At 68.5% G+C, this 19,030-nt stretch overlaps 1 protein-coding gene across 5 annotated transcripts in view; it reads left to right on the top strand.

Annotated features, from left to right (window-relative positions):
• Window positions 1-19,030, top strand: part of PRKCZ (protein kinase C zeta) — a 48,783-nt gene that overhangs the window by 19,767 nt on the left and 9,986 nt on the right. For all 5 annotated transcript variants that reach the window (XM_036025193.1, XM_028511908.2, XM_036025190.1 and 2 more), the window contains 5 exons: window positions 11,623-11,708; window positions 13,406-13,537; window positions 14,364-14,445; window positions 15,349-15,401; window positions 17,813-18,001. In XM_036025193.1, the coding sequence (XP_035881086.1) occupies window positions 13,535-13,537; window positions 14,364-14,445; window positions 15,349-15,401; window positions 17,813-18,001 (327 nt within the window). In that variant the 5' untranslated portion in view covers window positions 11,623-11,708; window positions 13,406-13,534. The remainder of the gene's footprint in view (window positions 1-11,622; window positions 11,709-13,405; window positions 13,538-14,363; window positions 14,446-15,348; window positions 15,402-17,812; window positions 18,002-19,030) is intronic.

Here is a 19,030-nt window from a genome sequence, read left to right on the forward strand (position 1 = left end):
TCAGCGTGCCCTCGCTTGGTGTTCACTGGCTGTCCTTCGGGGACAAGTGGTGGACACTCGGCTCTCCCAGGTGCCTCCGGAGGTCGCAGGGCCCAGGATGGCCAGGGAGGGCTCAGCAGGACAGGCCGGGCGGTGGCCGCGCCGCCTGCAGCCGCCCGGGGGCCACGTGTGTCGCCTGTGCCCGGGAGCCCTCGCAGCTGCGGCGTCGCCTGGCGTTGGTGGCGGGGGCGGCGGACGGTGGGGCGGTGACGGGTGAAGGCGGCAGCAGAGAGGACTTTGCGCTTTGCGTCCAAGAGGCGTTTCTGGCTGTGAGGGCCGCGCCCGCCGCCCGCAGGAAGTGTGGGACGGGCAGTGAACGTTCGGAAAGGGTGTGAGCCGCCCCCTGGGGCGCGGCCTGCAGCGCGGCCCCGAGCTCACTGACTCGGGCGAAGGGACGTCCGTCTCAGGGCAGGTGCCGCGCCTCCCGGGTACGCGCTCAGGGTCCAGCGTCCAGCCCTGGGCGGTGGGTCCTCGCCCTCGCAGGCTGGCCGCCCCCTCCCCCCCACCCCAGGGCCAGCAGACACCCTTCCCGGGAGGAAGTCCTGGACCCTGTGCTGTCTCCCCCCGGGCAGCGTCCGGGAAGGACGGCTCCTCTGTCCAGGGGTGGAAGTAAACAGCACATGCAGTTTGGTCGCCTAAACATTTTCGGTGGGGGTGGGGGTGCTTGTCTGCCGGGACCCAGGGCACCACACGACCCCCGAACCCACCTTCCACCTCAGGGCTCCTGCTGGGTGGCGCGTGAGTCCCCAGAGAGAAGCCTGCTGACCGAGGGGGCCCTGTGTCCAGTGTCCAGAACGTTCCATCGTCCCAGACGGGGACTCTGTGGCCGTGAAGCCCCCACCCCCACCCACAGGCCCTGGTCCCACTGTCTGCTTCCTGCTTCTGTGGGTCCGCCCCCCCTCCTGGACCCCGCCTGAACGGGGTCCCCCGGCACATGTCCTGCTGTGTCTGGCTGGCTCCTGTCACTCGGCACCACGGCCCCAGCCGGCACGCAGTGGGGCATTTGCCGGGGCTTCCTTCCCTCCCGGGGCCGGACGACGGCGTCCCGATGCCGCCTGTGCACCTCACTTCGCTTCCCCACCCCCGCCGACCCCGCCGACAGACGCCCGGCTGGTTTCCGCCTCTGGCCGGCGTAATGCTGCTCTGACTGTGGGGGCACCTGTCCATGGGCCCCTGCTTTGTTTTGGGGGCCCACCCAGAAGTAGGTTACTGGATCAGGGGTTGTTCTGTGTTTGCGTTTCCCAGCACCCGCCGCCCCGTTTTCCGTCCCGCCTGCCCCGCCCACACCGCCGCCAGCAGCGCCCGGGGTGCCGAAGCTCTCGCCCCCTCCGTGCCAGCACCGGCACCGGCACCGGCATTTGCTAAACAGAAGCGGAAGCAAACGTGTTTCAGTGGCTGCCGCCCTGGGGGTGCCTCCCTGTGGCCCGGGGCGCGTTTCCGTGGCGATCCACGCCACTGAGCTCCGTGTGAGCTCCTTGGCCTCGAGGGTGTCATCTGCGGCTCAGGGGCCGGTCACCTGCCTCCTGGTTGTGGCGTCGTCCCGGCTGGCGGGAAGGACAGAGCGAGTGTGGTACATATGGACCGACCTCCCGGGGTCGGGGGGCCCCCAGCGTCGCGGTGTCCATACGAGTGTGGGCGCTCGTGTCCTCCTTTGGTGCTGCCCCAGGCTGCGATTGGCCGATTTTCATGAAGTCTCACCGACCAGGAAGGGGCCCTGTTGTACCCGGGGTTTGGGGGGCACTGGGAGCCTGCCAGGGCCACCCTACCCCCGCAGGCGGGGTTAGTCCCTCCATGCCCATGCCCCAGTGGGGCCACCATGAGGTCCTGTCCTTGCCCGGACACCTGACCTGCGGGCCAGCCAGCAGCAGACGCCCCGGGCTTTCTCACTGGCCCGTGTCTATCCTCCCCGTGTGCTCGGTTGCTTTAGCAGCACCCACCCACCCCATGTTTTCCTGTGAGGGGCACATCCCCACAGGGACAAGGCCCCTCGAGGCTCCAGCCTCACAGGGACAGGAGAGGCCCCAGCTCAGCGTGTGGAGGGGGGGCGGCCGGTCCCCCTGAGGGGCAGGCGGGACAGGTGGGGCGTCTGCCGGGGAGGCGGGGTGCCCCCGTCGGGAACAGGGCACCTCGTGCCCGATGCTCGGCACCCTCTGCTTTCTGGGGAGCACCTGCCGGGCCCTCCAGCCGAGGCCAAGCCTGAACGGGACCCTCCCTCACTTCTGAGCCCCGGGTTCCAAAGCGACCCCGGGGTCAAGCGCACCTGAGCCTTGGGGTACTCTAGGGTGTAACTTTCTGAGCTTCGCGGGGATGTTCTCACAAGCTAACAAACAAGCATAATTTATTCATGGATCTCAGCTGGCTGTTTTTGTTCAAAGGGAACACTTATAGTTTAATTATCTTGAAGCATTAAAGGGCGGAGTGTCTGAGGGGGCGGAGGCCTGGTTTTCGAGGTGCACAGGCAGGGTTTCCTTCCAGGAGGGGCAGTGTGGGGGGGGGTCACGGGAGGGGGCCCTTGGGCCCTAGTCCCTGCGGAGCCCTCTGCCCGAGTGTCCCCCGAGGGTGCTCCTGGAGGGCGCAGACCCGGGAGCCGACTTGGCCCGGCAGGCCCGTCTGCTGGCCCCTGGGGGCCCTCCCACGTGGCCTGCATTCTGCCCCGGGGCCCAGGACAGCAGACTTGAGGTTCCCCGTGTCCCAGTCCCCCTTCCTGTGAAACAGGGCGGTGGCGGTGCCTCCTGCCTTGTCGGCTGGGGGGAGCACAGCGCCCCCCAAGAACGGGGCCCAGAGAAGGGAGGACGGTCGTGGGGAGCAGCCCCTGAGCCTCGGCCAGTCCCATGGGGCGTGTGTGTGTGTGTGTGTGTGTGTTACCCTCCTTGTGAAGCTCCTGTCCCTGGAGTCAAGGGTCAAACAGGCTTTGGAAACACAGAACTGGCCTGGAGTCCAGACATCGCCACGGTCTCCCGGCGCGCAGCCCTGCCTGCGAAATGGAGGTGGTGGTGCCGCCTCCCCGGAGGCCTGGGACCGCGAAGAGATGCGGCGTGTCCCGGCCTGGAGCAGCCTGTGACACACACACAGCAGGGGCGTCGCGGGTGCGTCGTAGATACGGACCAGACACGGTCTAGGTGTGGACTGGACACTTTGTGGATACGGACTGGACACATTGTAGATGTGGACTGGACACATTATAGATACGGACTAGATACATTGTGGGTGTGGACTGGACACGCCGTGGGTGTGGACTGCACACACCGTGGACAGACAGTGGACACGGAACAGGCACGCCGTGGACAGAGAGCAGGTGCGCGGACACGCAGTGGCAGACAGGGAGCACAGACACGCGGTGGGTGCGGACTCGATGCGCAGGGAGCGGCAGACTGACCGGCACAGCGGACCCTCGGCCACTACGCGGCGTGGGAGGTGGATGCACAGTAGGACGGATCCCGTGTCCTGGTGGTCACGTCCCTGTCTGGGGGGTCTTTGTGACGAGGGATGTGGGTGGGGGTTTGGAGGAACCAGAAGTCCCATTTCCTCTCCCTCTGCCCCTCGTCCCCTCCGGACCGGACTCGGAAGAGCCCCCTGTCCGTGGGGGAGGGGTGTCGCTGTGCGGCCCCGGCGCCGGTCCGCGCCACGGCTCCGGAGCCGGGCCTTCCCTGCACCCGTCCCTCTGCTCTGACCCAGATTTCTCTTTTAATTTATACTTTTCCTCGGGGTCTGGTGTGGGCTTTTCGGGGCCTGCTGCAAGGCAAATTTGTGGCTGTTTTGTTTGAGGCAGCCACAGATGCCTAGAAATGTCATGTGTTTTCTTCAACTTTGCGGAAAAGAAGTCTAAAAATACGGCTCCCCGCCCTCCCCCGCCCCGCCTCGCCAAAGGGCCCAGAGGCCAGCGAGCCGGGCCAGGTGGGGGCGGGCGGCCCTCCTGACCGGCTCCGACACTCGGGCTGCCCGGGAGGGCAGACCGCACCTCAGACCAGCAGCCGACCGGGGACGGGGACCGTGGGTGTCCACCCTGGGGGGCGTCTGTGGGCCACCCGTTAAATACACCAACAAGACGAAACCAAGAAAGTCTCGTGACATTCTAAGTACACTTAGGGTTTTGTGTCGGGCCGCCCTCCCGGCCGGCCACCTTGGGCTGCGGGGTGAGCAGGGGGTCTGCAGGACGGACACCCCTGTGGGCAGGGGATCTGCGGACTGGCACAGAGGGGGCCCACGCACGGGGGGGGGTTTCCACCTGGTGCCCCAGGTGCGGGGGAAGTGCGACAGCAGTCAGGGGTTTGGGTGCCCAGCTACGTTGTGGTGTTTATTTTTTAAATTTTTTTTATTTTTAGAGAAAGGGGAAGGGAGGGAGGAAGGGAGAGAAACATCAGTGTGTGGTTGCCCCTCACGTACCTTCCACTGGGGACCTGGCCCGCAGCCCAGGCCTATGCCCTGAGTGGGGATCGAGCCGGTGAAGCAACCCTTGGGTTCGCAGGCTGACGCCCAGCCCACTGAGCCCCGCCGGCCGGGGCCCAGTTAGGTCCATTTGCATGACGGTCCCAGCGGATGGGTCTGGGGTCAGCAGTCATGTGGCTGAGCGCAGCCAGGCCCCTGGGTTTGTCCAGTGTTGCCTCAGGGAGATTTCTTTGAGACGTTGAACGGCCATGAGTGAAGCTCCCTCCTTCCTCCAGGGTGGTCCTGGCTGTCCCCGAGGACTAGGAGGTGAGGACCCCCACGGTCCTGGTGCCGGACCTGGTCCCGGTCCTCGTGGCCTCACCTGCGTTTGGCTTGGTTCTGAGGTTAGAGAGCCAGGTGGGCCCCCACCCCACTGGCTGAGTGGCCCGAGGGGCCGGCTTTGCAGCTCAGGTGGGCGTGAAAGCCGAAAATCAGAAATCAGGTTTCTGTTATTTCAGAGACATTCTTAAGTGTGAAAACTCAGAGCGTCCCCATGGGTCGGGCATTGGGTGGTGCTGGCCGGCCCGTGGCCCCCCAGCCCCAGGCCCCTGGCCGAGTGTCACCCATCGGTGCTCCTGCAGGGGCCCCAGGGGCCCGTGTCCCGCAGCAGCAGCCCGGTCTCGGCAAAGCGCACAGAAATGCCCATCGTTTTCCACGTTCCCCAACTCGGGGATTCTTGTCTCGATTCTTTCAAACAAGGGTTACCTCTGAGTGGAAACGAGGCCCCTCCCGGCTGCGGGCGGCTGCGGGGGCAGCAGAGCCGGGCCCCTGCCCTCTGCTCCCAGGGGCCGCGCCGCGCAGCCGGCCACAGCCTCAGCCTCAGCGAGTGGCCGCCGAGCACACACGGTTTCCTGTCGTTTCACCACGTGTGTGGCCCATCGAGGTGTGGAATGTTCCGGCACACAGGATCTCCCGCTGCTGCCCTTCTGTCCCCTCAGCCCTGCCCCTGCCTCCCCCGCCCCCTGCTGGCCGCCCACCTGTTCTCTGTCCCCGACCCGCTCTGCCCTGCTGGCTTCCTTGGGGCAGGGAGCTCCACCCCCGCCCTCGGCCAGGCGCCTCCTTGGGGTCCCACGGCTGCGGGGTCACGCCTGTGGCAACACGCAGAGCCTCTGGCCCAGCACTGGGGTCCCGCCACCCCCCCTTGGCCACTGGCCCCCCCTCACACCGTCACCAGCAGAGCCCGAGGGAGGGGGTGCCGGAGGGGTGTCTCAGAAGCTCAGGCATGGCCACCTGGGTCTCGTCCTCGATGGGCCACGCCTGTCACCCTAGCACGCCCTGTGAGATGAGCTGCTCCCTGCCCTGCACTCCCCATGGCAGCCCCCCAGGGGCGGGCTGTGGGCAGGGTCCAGTGGGCACGCCCCGAGGGGGGGCACGCCTGCCAGCACCTCCCAGTGTCGTGCGCAGACCAGCCCGGACACCTCGGCCGGTCAGGGCAGGCGGGCAGGCGGCACAGGGAGCCCCTGGCGGCTCGGCCGGCAGCGCGGGGGGGGGGGGGGGGGCGCTCGCTGCCTCCGGGGGACGTCTCTGCAAACAGGGCGCGTGGGCGGCCACGCCGCACGTCAGCGTCGGAGCGTGGGCCCCAGAGGCTCCTCGGGGGGAGCGAGCCCAGAGGAGGAGAAACCTGATGGGGGAAATTCCTAAAGATTGAAAAAATAAATACAATGTAAAAGAAGAGAAGGAAGAGTGAGTCCAGCCCCGGTCTGGACACCCTGGGCTGACCCTGGGCCTGGGGGTGCCCACTCGCCTGTGCTCGGGTGACCGCCAGCCGGGAGCCCTCCATCCGCTGCGGGGGCCCCTCCTCCATCCCTCCCCCACACCCCCGGGCAGGTGGGAGTGGCCACGAGGGAGCCGCGTGGCTGGGCCATTCGTCTTCTTCCCCATTCCAGTTCCTGACGCCTTCGGATGCGTGCTGTGGCTGCGGCCCCCGAGTCTTCTGTCCCCCAGCCTCGTCCTGGGGTTCCCGGTCACACCCGACTGACGGGCAGAGCGTGACAGGCAGTCAGAGCTCTCTGTCCTGTCCAGGCAGGGTCCCTGTCCCCAGGCCGGTGCCAGGAGGTCGCCACAGCCGTGGTTCTCCATGCATCTCCATGGCACCCTTCTCCCCAGGGGGCTAAAAGTATTTTTAATATCTATAGATACTGCTGTTAATAACCCATCTTGAAATTATGTTAGTTTTTCTTCACATGTTTTCTATTGACTTACATCAGGCGATACAATGTGTGGTCCTTCTTTGGAGTAGACTCTTTCGTCATCAGGAAATGTTGCTCTTCGAGATGAAAAATGCTGCTGGCACTTAAGCCTGCTGGTCAGACAGGGGTGTAGCTGCACCAGCTCTGGGGCGGGGGCGGGGGGCTTCGTGTTCCGGGGGGGGGTGTTTTTCCGTCCTTTTACTTCCAGCTTGTTGGTGTCTTGTTTTGCCATCGGCTCTTGCAAGCAGAAGTTGTTTCGGTCCAGGCTGACAGCCCTTGTCTTTTCCCGTCCTCGCCCGAGGACACCTTCCCATCGCTTCTAGAGGAGGAGGAAGGGGGAGAGGGGCATCGCTCCGTTGCTCCTGTAAGCACCCGGACGGGGGATCGAACCCCCCGCCTCTCGGTCACGGGACGACGCTCCAGCCCATGAGCCCCCTCCTCCGTGGGGGCGGTCCGCGTCTCTGGGTTGCAGCGTGCAGCCCGCGCACACGTGTGCGGTGCAGCTCAGACGTGTCGTCGTCTTGTCCCGGCACCGGCCCCTCCGTCCCCCTTCGGCCTTGGTCCGGCGTTCTCACGCTGTGCCCCTCCTGTCGCCTTGGTTAAGTGGTGCTTTGAAACGCGCGTTTTAAAGTGTTCTGGCTCCCTCGGAAGTGTTAAGACACGCTCTCGGGAGGCACCTTCGATTGTTACTTTGCCGACTCCCAGACGCGGCCAGCACCCGCCAGCGCAACTGTCCCCCGACCCCACCCCGGTTTCCGTGCGGTCACAGTCACCGCCCGCGTCAGTCCTGCCCCCGGCCCCTCGGTACCACTGAGCGGTGTCCACGCGGGGCGCCCCCTGGTGCCCCGTCCTCGCCGCGCGACCTGCTGCTCTCGTAGCCGGGTGGGGTCTGCCCGGCTGCCCGGGTCTGGGGCGCCACGGCTTCGTCCCCTCCGGCCGTGCCCCGTTCACGCCTCCTTCCCCACCCCCACCAGCCTGCGTCTGGGCCCCTCCTGCCGCTGGCTCTGGTCTGGTCTGCTCCGAGTTCCAGTCCGCCTCTTGAATTATTAATTCCAATCATCGCACTTTTCACACTCCAGGTTTCTTCGGCCCTGGGACGTTTAGACTCCGGTTCTTTTTTTTCCCTGCACCCATCTCCCTGGCGATGCTCTGTGTCTCTCACAACAGGCGGCTGCTGAGCCCCCCGAGAGCCCACCTCTGCTGAGTGTTTCTCGGCCGCCCGGCAGTTTCTGGTCGGATGTCAGACACCGTGTGTGTGACGCTGCAGGACCTGAGCGCCGTGACTTTCTCGTGAGAAGTGGTTTTGTCCTGGCGGGCGGCAGGCGGTCGGTGCGCCCCGACCCAGCGAGGCCGGTCCGCTCCTCGTCCCCGGCACCGCCGCCTGTGCCCGGAGCACCCGGGCTCCACCCCGGCCGTCCCTGCGTCGTGCTGACAGCAGCTGCCCCTGGGCCTCCTGGCCTCTGGCCCTGAGCACTGTGTGGCGGCCCTGGGGACACGTCCTGTCCCGGCATCCCCTCCTGTCCTGGCCCCTGTGCCTGGTCGGTGACGCCCGGATGCCGGGGCCCCGTCGTGTGCAGCTGCTCCCTCCGCTGTCCCCCGGCGTGGGGCCTGGGAGCCGTGGTCCTGTCCAGTGGTGGGGTGGGGGGTGCGGCCCGGAGCACTCTCGTGTGTGTATATGTGTGTGTGTGTGTGTGTCTCAGCGAGGCCGTGAAGGGGGCCTCCATGCAGGGAGGGGCTGCGGTCGGTGTGAACTGAGGCACAACGGAGCACGGGGAACACATTTCTGCCCCGGGTCTCGTCGGTCGGCCGTTTCACCGGGACGCGATTCGTGTCGGGACGCGTTGGTTTCTCTGGTAAAAATCGTTAGGAAGTCGACCTGTTACAAGTAGCCCCTCCCTCCGAAAACGTCTGGTGGGGTCGGTTTTCCTGGTTGCTGACGGTACCGGGGCTGCCCCCCCCACCCCTGCACCCCACGCCCGGGCCCCTCAGGCGGTCCCCGTGGCGGGGCGACCAGCACATCGGGGCCCCAGGTGCGTGGCCTTCTTCGTCATCGCTGTTCTCGATCATGTGTCTGCCCAGAACGAGCCGGCGTCGCACCGCACCCTGTGGCCACCTGGCGAGAGAGACGGTGGCCCCGCCCTCCTGGGCGAAGAGTCGGTGGACGCCGCGCCCCAGGAGGAAGCCGGCCCCGTGCGGGGCACCACTCCGGCCGCCGGCTCCGTGGCCTGCGTGGGTGGCGCTGTCCCCGTGTGCCGTGCCCCCCCCATGCAGCAGGGCTGGGCCGGGCGGGTCGCCGGCGTGGGTCTGTTTCCGGGGAACGAGGGAGGGGCCTTGACCGCCGTCCAGAGGACGGCACGGCCACGTGCGCCCCCAGAGCCGGGGGGTGCACGGTTCGCTCGCAGCCTGTTGCTCCCGGCTCAGCCTCTTAAATGTATTTTCTTCGCCTTGTCAGAGCCGTCGAGATGCCAGATCGCCATGGAAACGGCTGGTTAAAATTCCCCGCAGCGTCCTAATTATAGTTTCGGTGAGCAGAGCGCGGCGTTTGTGGGCCGCAGAGCGGAGGCCGGGAGGGAAGCCGGTGCCCACGGCTGTCGAGGCCGCTGGGCCTCTGTCAGCCCCGCGTGGAGGAGAGTCCGGTCCAGCTGGGGCCAGTGGGCTCGGGCCCTCGGGCAGCCCCACTCTGGAGCGACCCTCAGGGCCAAGGGGGACCCTTCCCACTCATGCGTCTTTGCCCAGAGAGCAGTCCGGTGGGCAGGTGGACGCCGCCGGGCAGCAGGCCCCTGGCCGGCCCGCCCCCCGGGCGCCTGCCCCTCAGAAGCGCCCCTCCATCGTCTCGCTGTGGCCGTCACTTTCGGGGGAGGGGGCTGTGGCTTCCCCAGCAGAAGCCCAGACGCCGGGCCAGTGACGGCTGTTGGGTGGACAGCTCGCAGGCGGGGAACCCCGCCCGTACTGGGGGACGTGTGGTCCCCCCAGAGCTCGGGTTTGGGAGGCAGGGGCCCGTCGCCTGTGTCCGGGGTGTCCCTGCGCTGGGGGTCTTCTAGGCAGGAGTCCGACGCCCGGCCCGAGGGGGGTGGTCAGCACAGCCCGGACCCGCACCCTGCAAACCGCCCGGTGGGCAGAGCCCAGGACGTCAGAGCAGCTGCCCCAGCCCGGAGCAGCCTGGGCAGCCGTGGCGGCGAAGCAGTATGGGGTCCTGGGCAGCAGGGGACGAGTTGAGGGGACGGGATGAAGGGGGACAGAGGTGGTGGTCGCATCAGGGTCACTCGGTGAGCTGTGACGAGCGTCCATGGGGGAGCCGGGGTCGGGTCCACGGGGACCCGGTGTCCGTCACCACCCCCGGGCCCACGGGGTCACGTTTCTGGACCCCTGTGGGTGCCCGGGCCGCGGGGAGCGCCGGCCCCTGCAGACAGGGCCTCCCCCGCACCTGCACACCCGAGGGGAAGGCGGGCGCTCATTGGGCCCAGGAGGAGCCAGACAGGAACCGGCAGTGAGCTGGGTGGTCACAACAGTCCCGAGCGGCCACAGGCTGTGACTGGGCCCCTGCGTCCGGGTCCTGCCACGGGCCTCGCAGAGCCCAGTGCCTTCTGGGAGACACGGCGCCGTCTGTTCGAGCCCGTCTTCCGTCTGTCTTCCACCCGCAGACCCGACGCCTCTCCCCCCCGACCTGGCCCGGGTCACGCGCTGAGGCTGGAGCTCCCGCAGCCCAGGTGGGCGCCCCGGTGCCCCTGGGCCTCTCCCCAGCGGCTTTCATGGAATGTGAAGCATGTCCGGTGGACACACGTCTGGGCCCTGACCCGCCTTGTGCACAGGCGTGTCCCCACCTGGCCAGCTCGACGCCCCTCTCGTCACTGGGTCTGTGTCCCCGTCACTCTGTGGGGACGGTCCCCCCGCAGACGTTAGCAGGGACCTGTCGGGGGGTGCACCGAGTCACCTGGACGGAAGCCCTGGGGGGCCACCAGGGCTCCTTAGAGCCCATGGGCAGGTGGGCCCAGGCGCTGCTGCTCCCAGGGGTGTCTGCCTCCGTGGATCCCTGGCCAAGTGGAGGTCTGAGCCCCGCTGTGGGTGGGAGGAGGGAAGGTGCTGGCTTTGCCTCCAGCCTGGCCCTGTCCCCCGTCCCCCTGGGCGAGGAGACCTCGAAAGGGGGTCCGGCCGCCTGCTCTCTGGCTCCGCCTCCCGGGAAAGGGGGAGGGGCAGGTTCTGGAAGTCGGGACCTGGTGCAGCCTGAGTCGGTCATTGGCTGCGGTTTCCATGTCTGCGGCCCCGAGCCCTTCCCCTCCTGAGTCGCTGCCGCCGCCCGGGACGTTGTGGGAGCCCCGGACACGCGTCTCAGCGGGTTCGAGGGCGCAAAGCTGGGGCGTCAGCTCCATGTCCGGCGTCCGTCCAGGAGGGGGCCTGCCGCCCGCCCTCCCGGGGCTCCGCACGGCCGTGTGTGTGTCGTGGAAGCGGCGTCGGGTGGACGAGAGCGTCCCGTTCGTGTGCCTCCCTCCTGCCCCGGGATCTGCCGGGCGGGGGCCCTCGAGCCAGGGAGGGGCTGGGGTGCTGCGGTCAGCCTGGCAGGGCACTCGTGCGGCAGCCGCTGCCCCTCGGGGAACCGTGAGGCATGACGGTCACCTGAGCTCAGGGCTCGCCTGCCCCGTGTCCCCAGGTGCAGAGGCGCCCGGTCTCCACGCCTGGAGGGACAGGGTGCACCGGACGAGTGGGAGGATGTGGACCCCACAGGGTCGCAAACCACAGCCTGGGCGGGTGGGCAGCCGCCCTCACGGCTGTCCTGGCTGCGGACTGGGGCTCCCCCGGTGGGCCGCCCCACCGGGGGTGTGACGCGAGGGCCACGTGGGGGGAGGGGACCGGGGAGCGCCTGCCTCCTGAGGCCCCAGCCCCCACCAGAGCCGCCCGGCCGGAAGGCACCTCGTGGGTGGGGCCGGGCCGAGGGCCTGCGCTGGCTCCTCACGGCTTTCTGTCTCCCTCCCAGAATCCATCTACCGCCGCGGTGCCAGGAGATGGAGGAAGCTGTACCGCGCCAACGGCCACCTCTTCCAGGCCAAGCGCTTTAACAGGGTGAGCGCTGCCCCCTGCGGTGCCGGCCTGTGGCTGCACCGCTGAGTGCGTGTGCCGGGTGCCGTGTGCTGAGAGCTGAGTGCCGTGAGCTGAGTGCCGTGTGCTGAGACGTGTGCCATGTGCTGAGCAGCATGTGCCGTGTGCCCAGTGCTGTGTGCTGTGTGCCATGTGCTGAGCAGCGTGTGCCGTGCGCTGAGCGTCATGTGCTGAGTGCCCGGTGCCACGTGCTGAGTGCCGGGTGCCGTGTGCCCAGCGCTGGGTGCCCTGTGCCGGGAGCTGCTGTTGGAGGAAAGAGAAAGGAGGCGAGGGGAGTGGCCGGGCTCCACTTGGCTCCCACGGGAGAGACCGTGCCGGCGGGTTGGAGACGCATCTCCTCCCCGTCACGAAGGAGCCTCTGAAGGCCCCCGAGCCCTGGGAGCCCCGTTCGGGCCTTTTCCGGGCGGCGCTGCGCGAGGAAGGCAACCCGCGCCTCCGGCACCCTCGGCCGCCTGTCTCGTGGTCCCGGGTCGGGTGCCGCGGCCCTGCAGCCCGGCCCGCTGGCGCCCTGTGGTGGGCCGGGTTCCACGGAGGACACCGGGCCGCACCGTGTGTGCGTGCCTGGGGCTGGCGGGAAAAGCACCCTGCACCAGGGGTGTGAAAACGGAAATGCACTCTCGGGGCCTGGAGGCTGGACGTGCAGACCAGGCCCACCCCGGCCTCCGCCCTGTCCCCACCCCCTTCTCTCCTCCGTGTGTCTGTCTGGTCCCGTGGGGACACGCCAGTCGCGGTTCGGGCTCCGCAGCCCAGTCTGACCCCGTTCGCACTAACTCCGCCCACAGAGGTGCACTTCCCTCCAGTGAGGCCGCGTTCTGAGACTCTGGGCGGACAGGACTTTGGGGAACCCGTGGGCCTGAGTGCGGCCACCAGCACGCTCTCCCGTGGGCCTGGGCACGCGGTCAGCGACCCCAGCCGTGCCCTCGGGTGTCGGGAAAGGCCCCTGGAGCCCGGCCCCGTGCTAATTCTCAGGGAAATGCTGTTTTCTGCACGGCTGGTCCCGGGCGCAGCCCACCCGGCGAGGCGGGCCGGGGCCCAGCAGCTCGGACAGCTAGCCTTTCCCTGCCGGCAGGTTTCACGAGGAAAACCCCCTGGTCTGACTGCAGGGCGCACCCCCAACCTCCTCCTGCCCCTGCTGCCCCTCCAGCCCCGCACCCCAGCACTGGTGGACAAGGGTTCTCCTCCCCACGGAGGAGCGGGGTGTTGGCAGGGGCACCCACCACAGCCCCGTCCCCTTCCCGAGGAGACATGGGCTTCTCAGTGCCATCAGCCTGGGAGCAGGCACATCGGGGGAGGGCCAGCACACCCCGAGGTGCTGGGGTGCCCCTCCCCCAAGACAGGCCCCTGCGGCTGCCCCACCCACAGCCCCGAGGGGGTGACGGCCGCCCTCTTCCCTGCAAGGGGGTGTCCTGCCCATGGAGGGGCCTTGTGCCCCCCAGCCCCATGGCCCTCCACCTTGCCCCTCACACAGGACCGGGCCCCACACCCTTGGGGGGGACCTGAGTAGGGGCCGCCGAGCCCAGGTGCGGCCTGGTGCCCGGGTGTGACCAGGGCCCGGGCCACCTCTCGCCGCGGCTCCACCCAGGCCTCAGAGAGCGCCCGCCCCGGGCCCCTGACCCGGCGCCCCGCCCCGCGGACCCCTCACGCCGCCCTGTCGCCCGCAGAGGGCGTACTGCGGCCAGTGCAGCGAGCGGATATGGGGCCTCGCCAGGCAGGGCTACCGGTGTGTCCACTGCCGACTGCTGGTGCATAAGCGCTGCCACGCCCTCGTCCCGCGGACCTGCGAGCGGCCTATGGTGAGTGGGCCCCGGGCCGCTTGTCCCCGGGGGGTCCTGGCCCCACCGATGGGGGGGGACACCTGTGGGCTGCAGGCGGGTGGCCCTGGCCAGTGGGCCAGACCCACTTCCCCTCGGGCCGGCCTGGTGTGCTGCCTGTTGCCCCCAGCAGCCTGCGACCGTGGTGCAGTGTCCGGCCCTTCAGGGTGCTGCTGGCACTCGGGCCCCCACTGGCACGCTGTCAGTGGGGCGGGGGGCGGGGGGGCTGCCCAGTCCAGGTCTCTCCCAGTGTTGCCGGAGCACAGGGGTTCCTCTCGCCCGGGGCTGCCAAGGACGGTAAAGGTGCACACACACTCTGGGGCCCCCCAGGTCCACGGGGCCTTGGAGACGAGGCCAACCCCAGGGCCCAGCTAGTCGGGCTGAGCGACCTCCATGCTGAGGCCCCGGTGGCTTCCAAGAGGAAGCTGCCTCCATTGTGACGTCAGCAGAGTGGCCCTGGAGCCGGGAGGTGGGGCTCGGAATCCCGCCCGGCTGCTGGCTGCTGACTCCTGGTGTGGCAGTGGCCCGGCATGGTGTGAAAGGGCCCATTTTGTAGCCCCTGCTGGAGCGGTCCCTGCCTGAGGCGCCGAGGGGGAGCCTGCCTGTGGGGTCCGGGGTGACCTCCGTGTGGTGAGGGGACAGTCGGCGATGTGTGCCAGGGTGCGTGTGATGGCGTGTGCACAGTGTGCACGCACCAGGGTGCATGCGGCGGCGAGTGCAACCTGGCCAGCGGTTTCCCGGCTCTGGCGCCCCCGGGGGCCGTGCCGCAGCCCCTGCCGGCCACTTGGGAGTGCCCGTCTGTCTGCAGGATTCTGCCATGCCTTCCCAAGAACCCGCAGCCGACGACAAGGACGACGACGCGGACCTGCCCTCCGAGGAGACCGATGGCGGTGAGGGCCGCCTCCCTCCCGCTGGCCCTGGGGCGCCCGCTCCGCCGCCTCTGACCCCGAGTCCTCCCTGCACCGGCCTGCCCCCTCCCCGGGGCTGGGGCCAGGGCGCATCCCCTGCCCTCGGCCCTGAGTGGGGGCGGGCAGGCGCGGGGCCCTTCTCCGGGGCCCAGGTGTCTGTGAGCCGCTGCCGTGGGCGGGGGCGGGGTCTCCCCTCTGGGCCGACGGGGCGCCCGGTGCAGCAGCCCCCACACCGGCCCCGCCCCAGACGGGCTGCAGCCCCGCAGCCCCCGAGGGGACAGGTGCCAGAGGCCACTGTGCTGGGGCCTGGCCCTTAGGGTTTTGTGGGATTTTTTCTGATGGGAATAGTTTTGGGTTTTTTTTTAATGCTAAGAAACACTTGGGGAGAGATTTTGACGCCCTTGTGACCGAGGGCGAAGCCCTGAACCTCGGACAGGGACAGGGCGAGCGGGAGTCCCTCCCCCACCTGGCAAGCGCGTGTCCCCTGCCAGGAGCCCTCGGGGGAGGACACGGGACCCGGGCGCCCACAGCTGCTCACCCAGAGGAGACACCGAACAGTTACCCGCCCGCCCACTCGTCCACCTAACCGCCCTCCCACCACTCACATCCACGCCCACCAGCCCCCCATTCACTCACCTCCATCCACGTCCTCGTCCCAGCCACCGGCCCCCTCCGTCCGGCTGCCTGCCGGTCACTCTGAGAACAAAGACTGGGTGGGCAGGCGCTGACACCTGCCACCAATGGTGTCTTCTGGGCGACGGGCCCTCGGGCAAACCGGGCTCCGGGACCGGGTGGGCAGGGCCTGGGAAGCTGCATTTATTTCCTCCGGCCCCGTCTGGGGGCCGCTCCAACAGCACCCCGACCGCCTTCCCCTCTCTCCCTCAGTTCCTTACATCCCTTCCTCCCGGAACCATGGCGGCGTTAAGGATGATTCTGAGGTGAGTGTGCAGGGCGGCTCCTGGGGAGACCGTGTGATCATCGTGGTGCAGCCGGTACTGTCGGGCTGTCGCCGCTCGGGGCACCTCTCTGGCCCCAGTGCTGCGCAGTGCAGTTTGGGTGTGATCACACCTTTTCACAAGAACAAACAGCACCCCGAGGGGCTCGCTGGGGACAGGGGGCGGGGCCCGCACAGGTGACTCCCCCCAAAACCCTGGCTCAGGCACCTTGAGCAGCAGGGAAGGCTGGCCCCAGGGTGGGGGGGCAGGTGTGGGGGCTCACTGGCCTCCGGGTCGTCTTGGGCACCCCCGTGGCAGGTGCTGTCTGTGGGCCTGGGGCTGTGTGCACCCAGATGCCCCCTGGACTCCCCGGCCCCTGGGTCGCTCAGCCTGGGGCCCACGTTCCTGGGATCCCGGGACTGTCTTTGCAGCCAGTGGCAGGCGCTCCCCTCGCGGGGCCATGAGGCCTTGGCGTCCACGGAGCCTCTCCCGCGGGGCGGGTCTGTCTCTGGGGACGGGTGTGACTGGGGGGAAGCCGGTCCAGGAGGGGCCCCGGGGCCTGCGCTGGCCTCCTGGGCTCTGGCCGTGCCCCAGCCGGGTCTCCCGTGGGGCGCGTCCTGCCTGAGTCCCCGGAGGCCCTTCGGTCCCATCTGGGCGGCGCCTCCCGCTGGGTGTACAGCCTCCCAGGTGCCCTCCTCACCCAGATCGCAGGGCGGGCCCAGGCTGGTGTTGGAGCTCTCGTTTTTGTCGAGTTGTTGACTTTGTCAGGTCATTTACCCTCTGTTTTCTCCTCCGCGTGCCCTCCACACCACCAAGCAGCTCCCCAGTTCTCTGCAGGCCCGGGCCGGGTCCCCCACACTGGCCCGGGTCTGACCCACCCGCCTGAAGACAGCGCCAGGCCCCGCAGGAGGGGCCCCCCTTCTCATGCCACCACAAGTCCAGCTTGTCCCCTGTGCCCCTGGGCACCCGAGCCCAGGGGGAGGTCGCGATGACCTCCCCCCCCTTGGGGTTGACTGACGGCTGGGGCGGCCCAGAAGCTCAGGGAGGGGCTCCCTCTGAGGCTGTGAAAGGGCCAGGCCTGCGGAGGGGGGCGTGCGCCCGCCCGAACACCCACGTGTTTGTCCACCTGGAAGGTGGGGGCGCCGTGCTTGGGGGGTTTTGTGGGGCTTCCTCAAAAGGGGGGGGGGTTGACCCAGCTGCTGCCCTGGAGGAGGAGCTCAGTCCCCGGCTCCTCTCCGCTGCTCCCCGGAGGTGGGGGGTGGGGCGGAGTTCCCACCCTCCGAGTGCGTGGTTCGTTTCCCTGGCAACCGGCCCCCATCCTAGGTGATTCAGGGGCTTTTCAGAAGTCAGCTCGTTAGCATGACAAAAGACACCTCCCGGCACTTAGGAAATTCCGAGGGTTCGGCAGCCCTGTGCCAGGGCTGGAAGACCAAATGCAGGGCTCCCTCTGTGAATCGGTGCCCCCGGGTCACCCTTCTGACTCTGGCAGCCCCTCCCTGGCTTCGGCCGAGGGGTCCCTGTGGCCTCTGGCCGCGGGAGCTCTGGCGGTGAGGGCGCAGTCACGCGGTGCCCGTGGGCAAGCGTGTTCTCACACGGCGGCCGGCGTTCTGCACCTCTGTCCCCGAGAGCTCAGGCGGCAGCTCCGCCTGCCCGAGCCACAGCTTTTGCAGAGTGCTCGCAGGTGTCACGCGCAGACTCTCCGGCCCGGTGACCGTCCGCAGCAAGTCAGGGCCACGCTGGCGCCGCCCACACCGCCTGCCCACACCAGGGTCCTTGCCCGACATAATCTGCGGGAAGGAAGCCCGCTGCGTGCTAAATCAGATTGTCTGTAAATCAGATTGTGATTGCTGTGTCAGCCTCGAGCTATTGTGGGCCAGCGAGGGCCTGGGTGGCCCTGGGGCGTGTGAGCCTGAGGTCACCTCCTCACTCAGCTGTCCTCCTCGCGAGGCTGTCCCCAAGCGTCCCGTACCGCTCCCAGTGGGGCCGCCGTCAGCAGAAATGAACTGCTTTTCCCTCCGAGCTCCTGAAGCTGCACAGCCCTGCCCTGGCTGGGCGCTGTCCGGTTCGGTTCCCCGTTGGGGGGCTCGCCCAGGTTGTGGGCCAGGTCCCCCCCCGTGGGGGGTGCTAGAGGCAGCTCATCGATGTTGCTCTTCCTCTCTTTGTCCCCCCCTCCTCCTCTCTCTAAGTATAAACAAATAAAGTCTTTTTCTGAAAGCGGCACAGTCCTTCCATCTTGGCCTTACGTCCTGGGGGGGTGGGGGTGGGGGGGTCCTTTAGGACACAGAGTCGTGGCCCGTGAGCACACCGTGGCCCTGAGGCCCGGGGTGCGCGGAGCCTTTGTCGAGACCGTGGGGGTGCCACCGCGTCCCTCTGAGTCCAGCCGTCTCCCCGGCCCCTCTGTCCCCGCCCCCCAGGACCTCAAGCCGGTCATCGACGGGATGGACGGGATCAAGATCTCTCAGGGGCTGGGGCTGCAGGACTTCGACCTCATCCGGGTCATCGGGCGCGGGAGCTACGCCAAGGTCCTCCTGGTGCGGCTCAAGAAGAACGACCAGGTGTACGCCATGAAGGTGGTGAAGAAGGAGCTGGTGCACGACGACGAGGTGGGGGCCGGGGAGGGGTGTGGGGGTCTCGGGGGAGGGTACGGGGGTCTCGGGGGAGGGCACGGGGGCGGGCCCCCATGGGGGTGGCGCTGGGCGGCCATGTCCTCTCTCCGGGGCCAGGACGATCTCAGCCCCCAGAGGGAGCCCCCGGCAACCCCGGCCCTGCTTTCTGTCCTGGAGGGTTTGCCTGGTCCGATGGCCCCCCCCCCCCAGCCCCTCACATGCACGGTCACACGCTGTGTGGCCTTGGGGGTCCGGCTCCTCACTGACCCTCACTGAGGGCGCCCCCACGGGGCGGCCTGGGTCGGGCGTTTGGGTCGGGCCGTTCGCTGGGAGCGGAGCGGCTGTGGATGCGCGAGTGCAGGGCTCTGAGTGTGAGTGTGAGTGTGAGCGAGACCCCGTTTCCAGTCCTTCGGGTCTTCAGGCGGGAGTGGGGTCTCGGGGTCGTCAGGCAGCTCCACCTTCAACTCTCCAGGGAGCCGCCAGGCCACCTTCCTTCGGCGGCAGCCGCGCCCTCTGCGTCCCCGCCAGCCGCGGGCCTGGGTCCGGGTTCCCAGGGGCCCTGCCCAGTGCCGGCTGCGTTCTGGGTTTGCGTCAGCGCCGCCCTGGTGGCTGCGAAGCGGCCTCTCACTGTGGCTTTGGCTGCACCGCCACTGCGGTTAGTGACGCTGAGCACCTTGCCAGGTGCCCCCGGGTTCCTGCTCTGAGGTCTCTCTCTCCCGCGCCCACGTGCGGTTCTGCCTCCCAGAAGAGAGAAAGGGCTGTGGCACCCAGGGAGCGTGGTGCTGCGGGGCTCGGCCACCGGGGCCCAGGGGCAGAGCGGGGCCGAGCCTGTGAGTGTGCAGGCCCACCCACAGGTGCATGTGTGTGGTGGGGGTGCCCGAGTCCCGGCACGGCAGCCAGCCGCACAGCGAGTGCGGTGGGTGGGGCCCGGTCTCCGGGCCCTGCAGAGGAGAGGCGTGCGGGAGGGCTAGTGCTCCGGTGCGTCTCGGAGTCCTCACGCTGCCCGCTGGGGGCGGGGTGCCGGGG

This window comes from Phyllostomus discolor, chromosome 5 (genome assembly GCF_004126475.2).
Source record: "Phyllostomus discolor isolate MPI-MPIP mPhyDis1 chromosome 5, mPhyDis1.pri.v3, whole genome shotgun sequence".
In the NCBI taxonomy this organism is placed as follows: Eukaryota; Metazoa; Chordata; class Mammalia; order Chiroptera; family Phyllostomidae; genus Phyllostomus; species Phyllostomus discolor.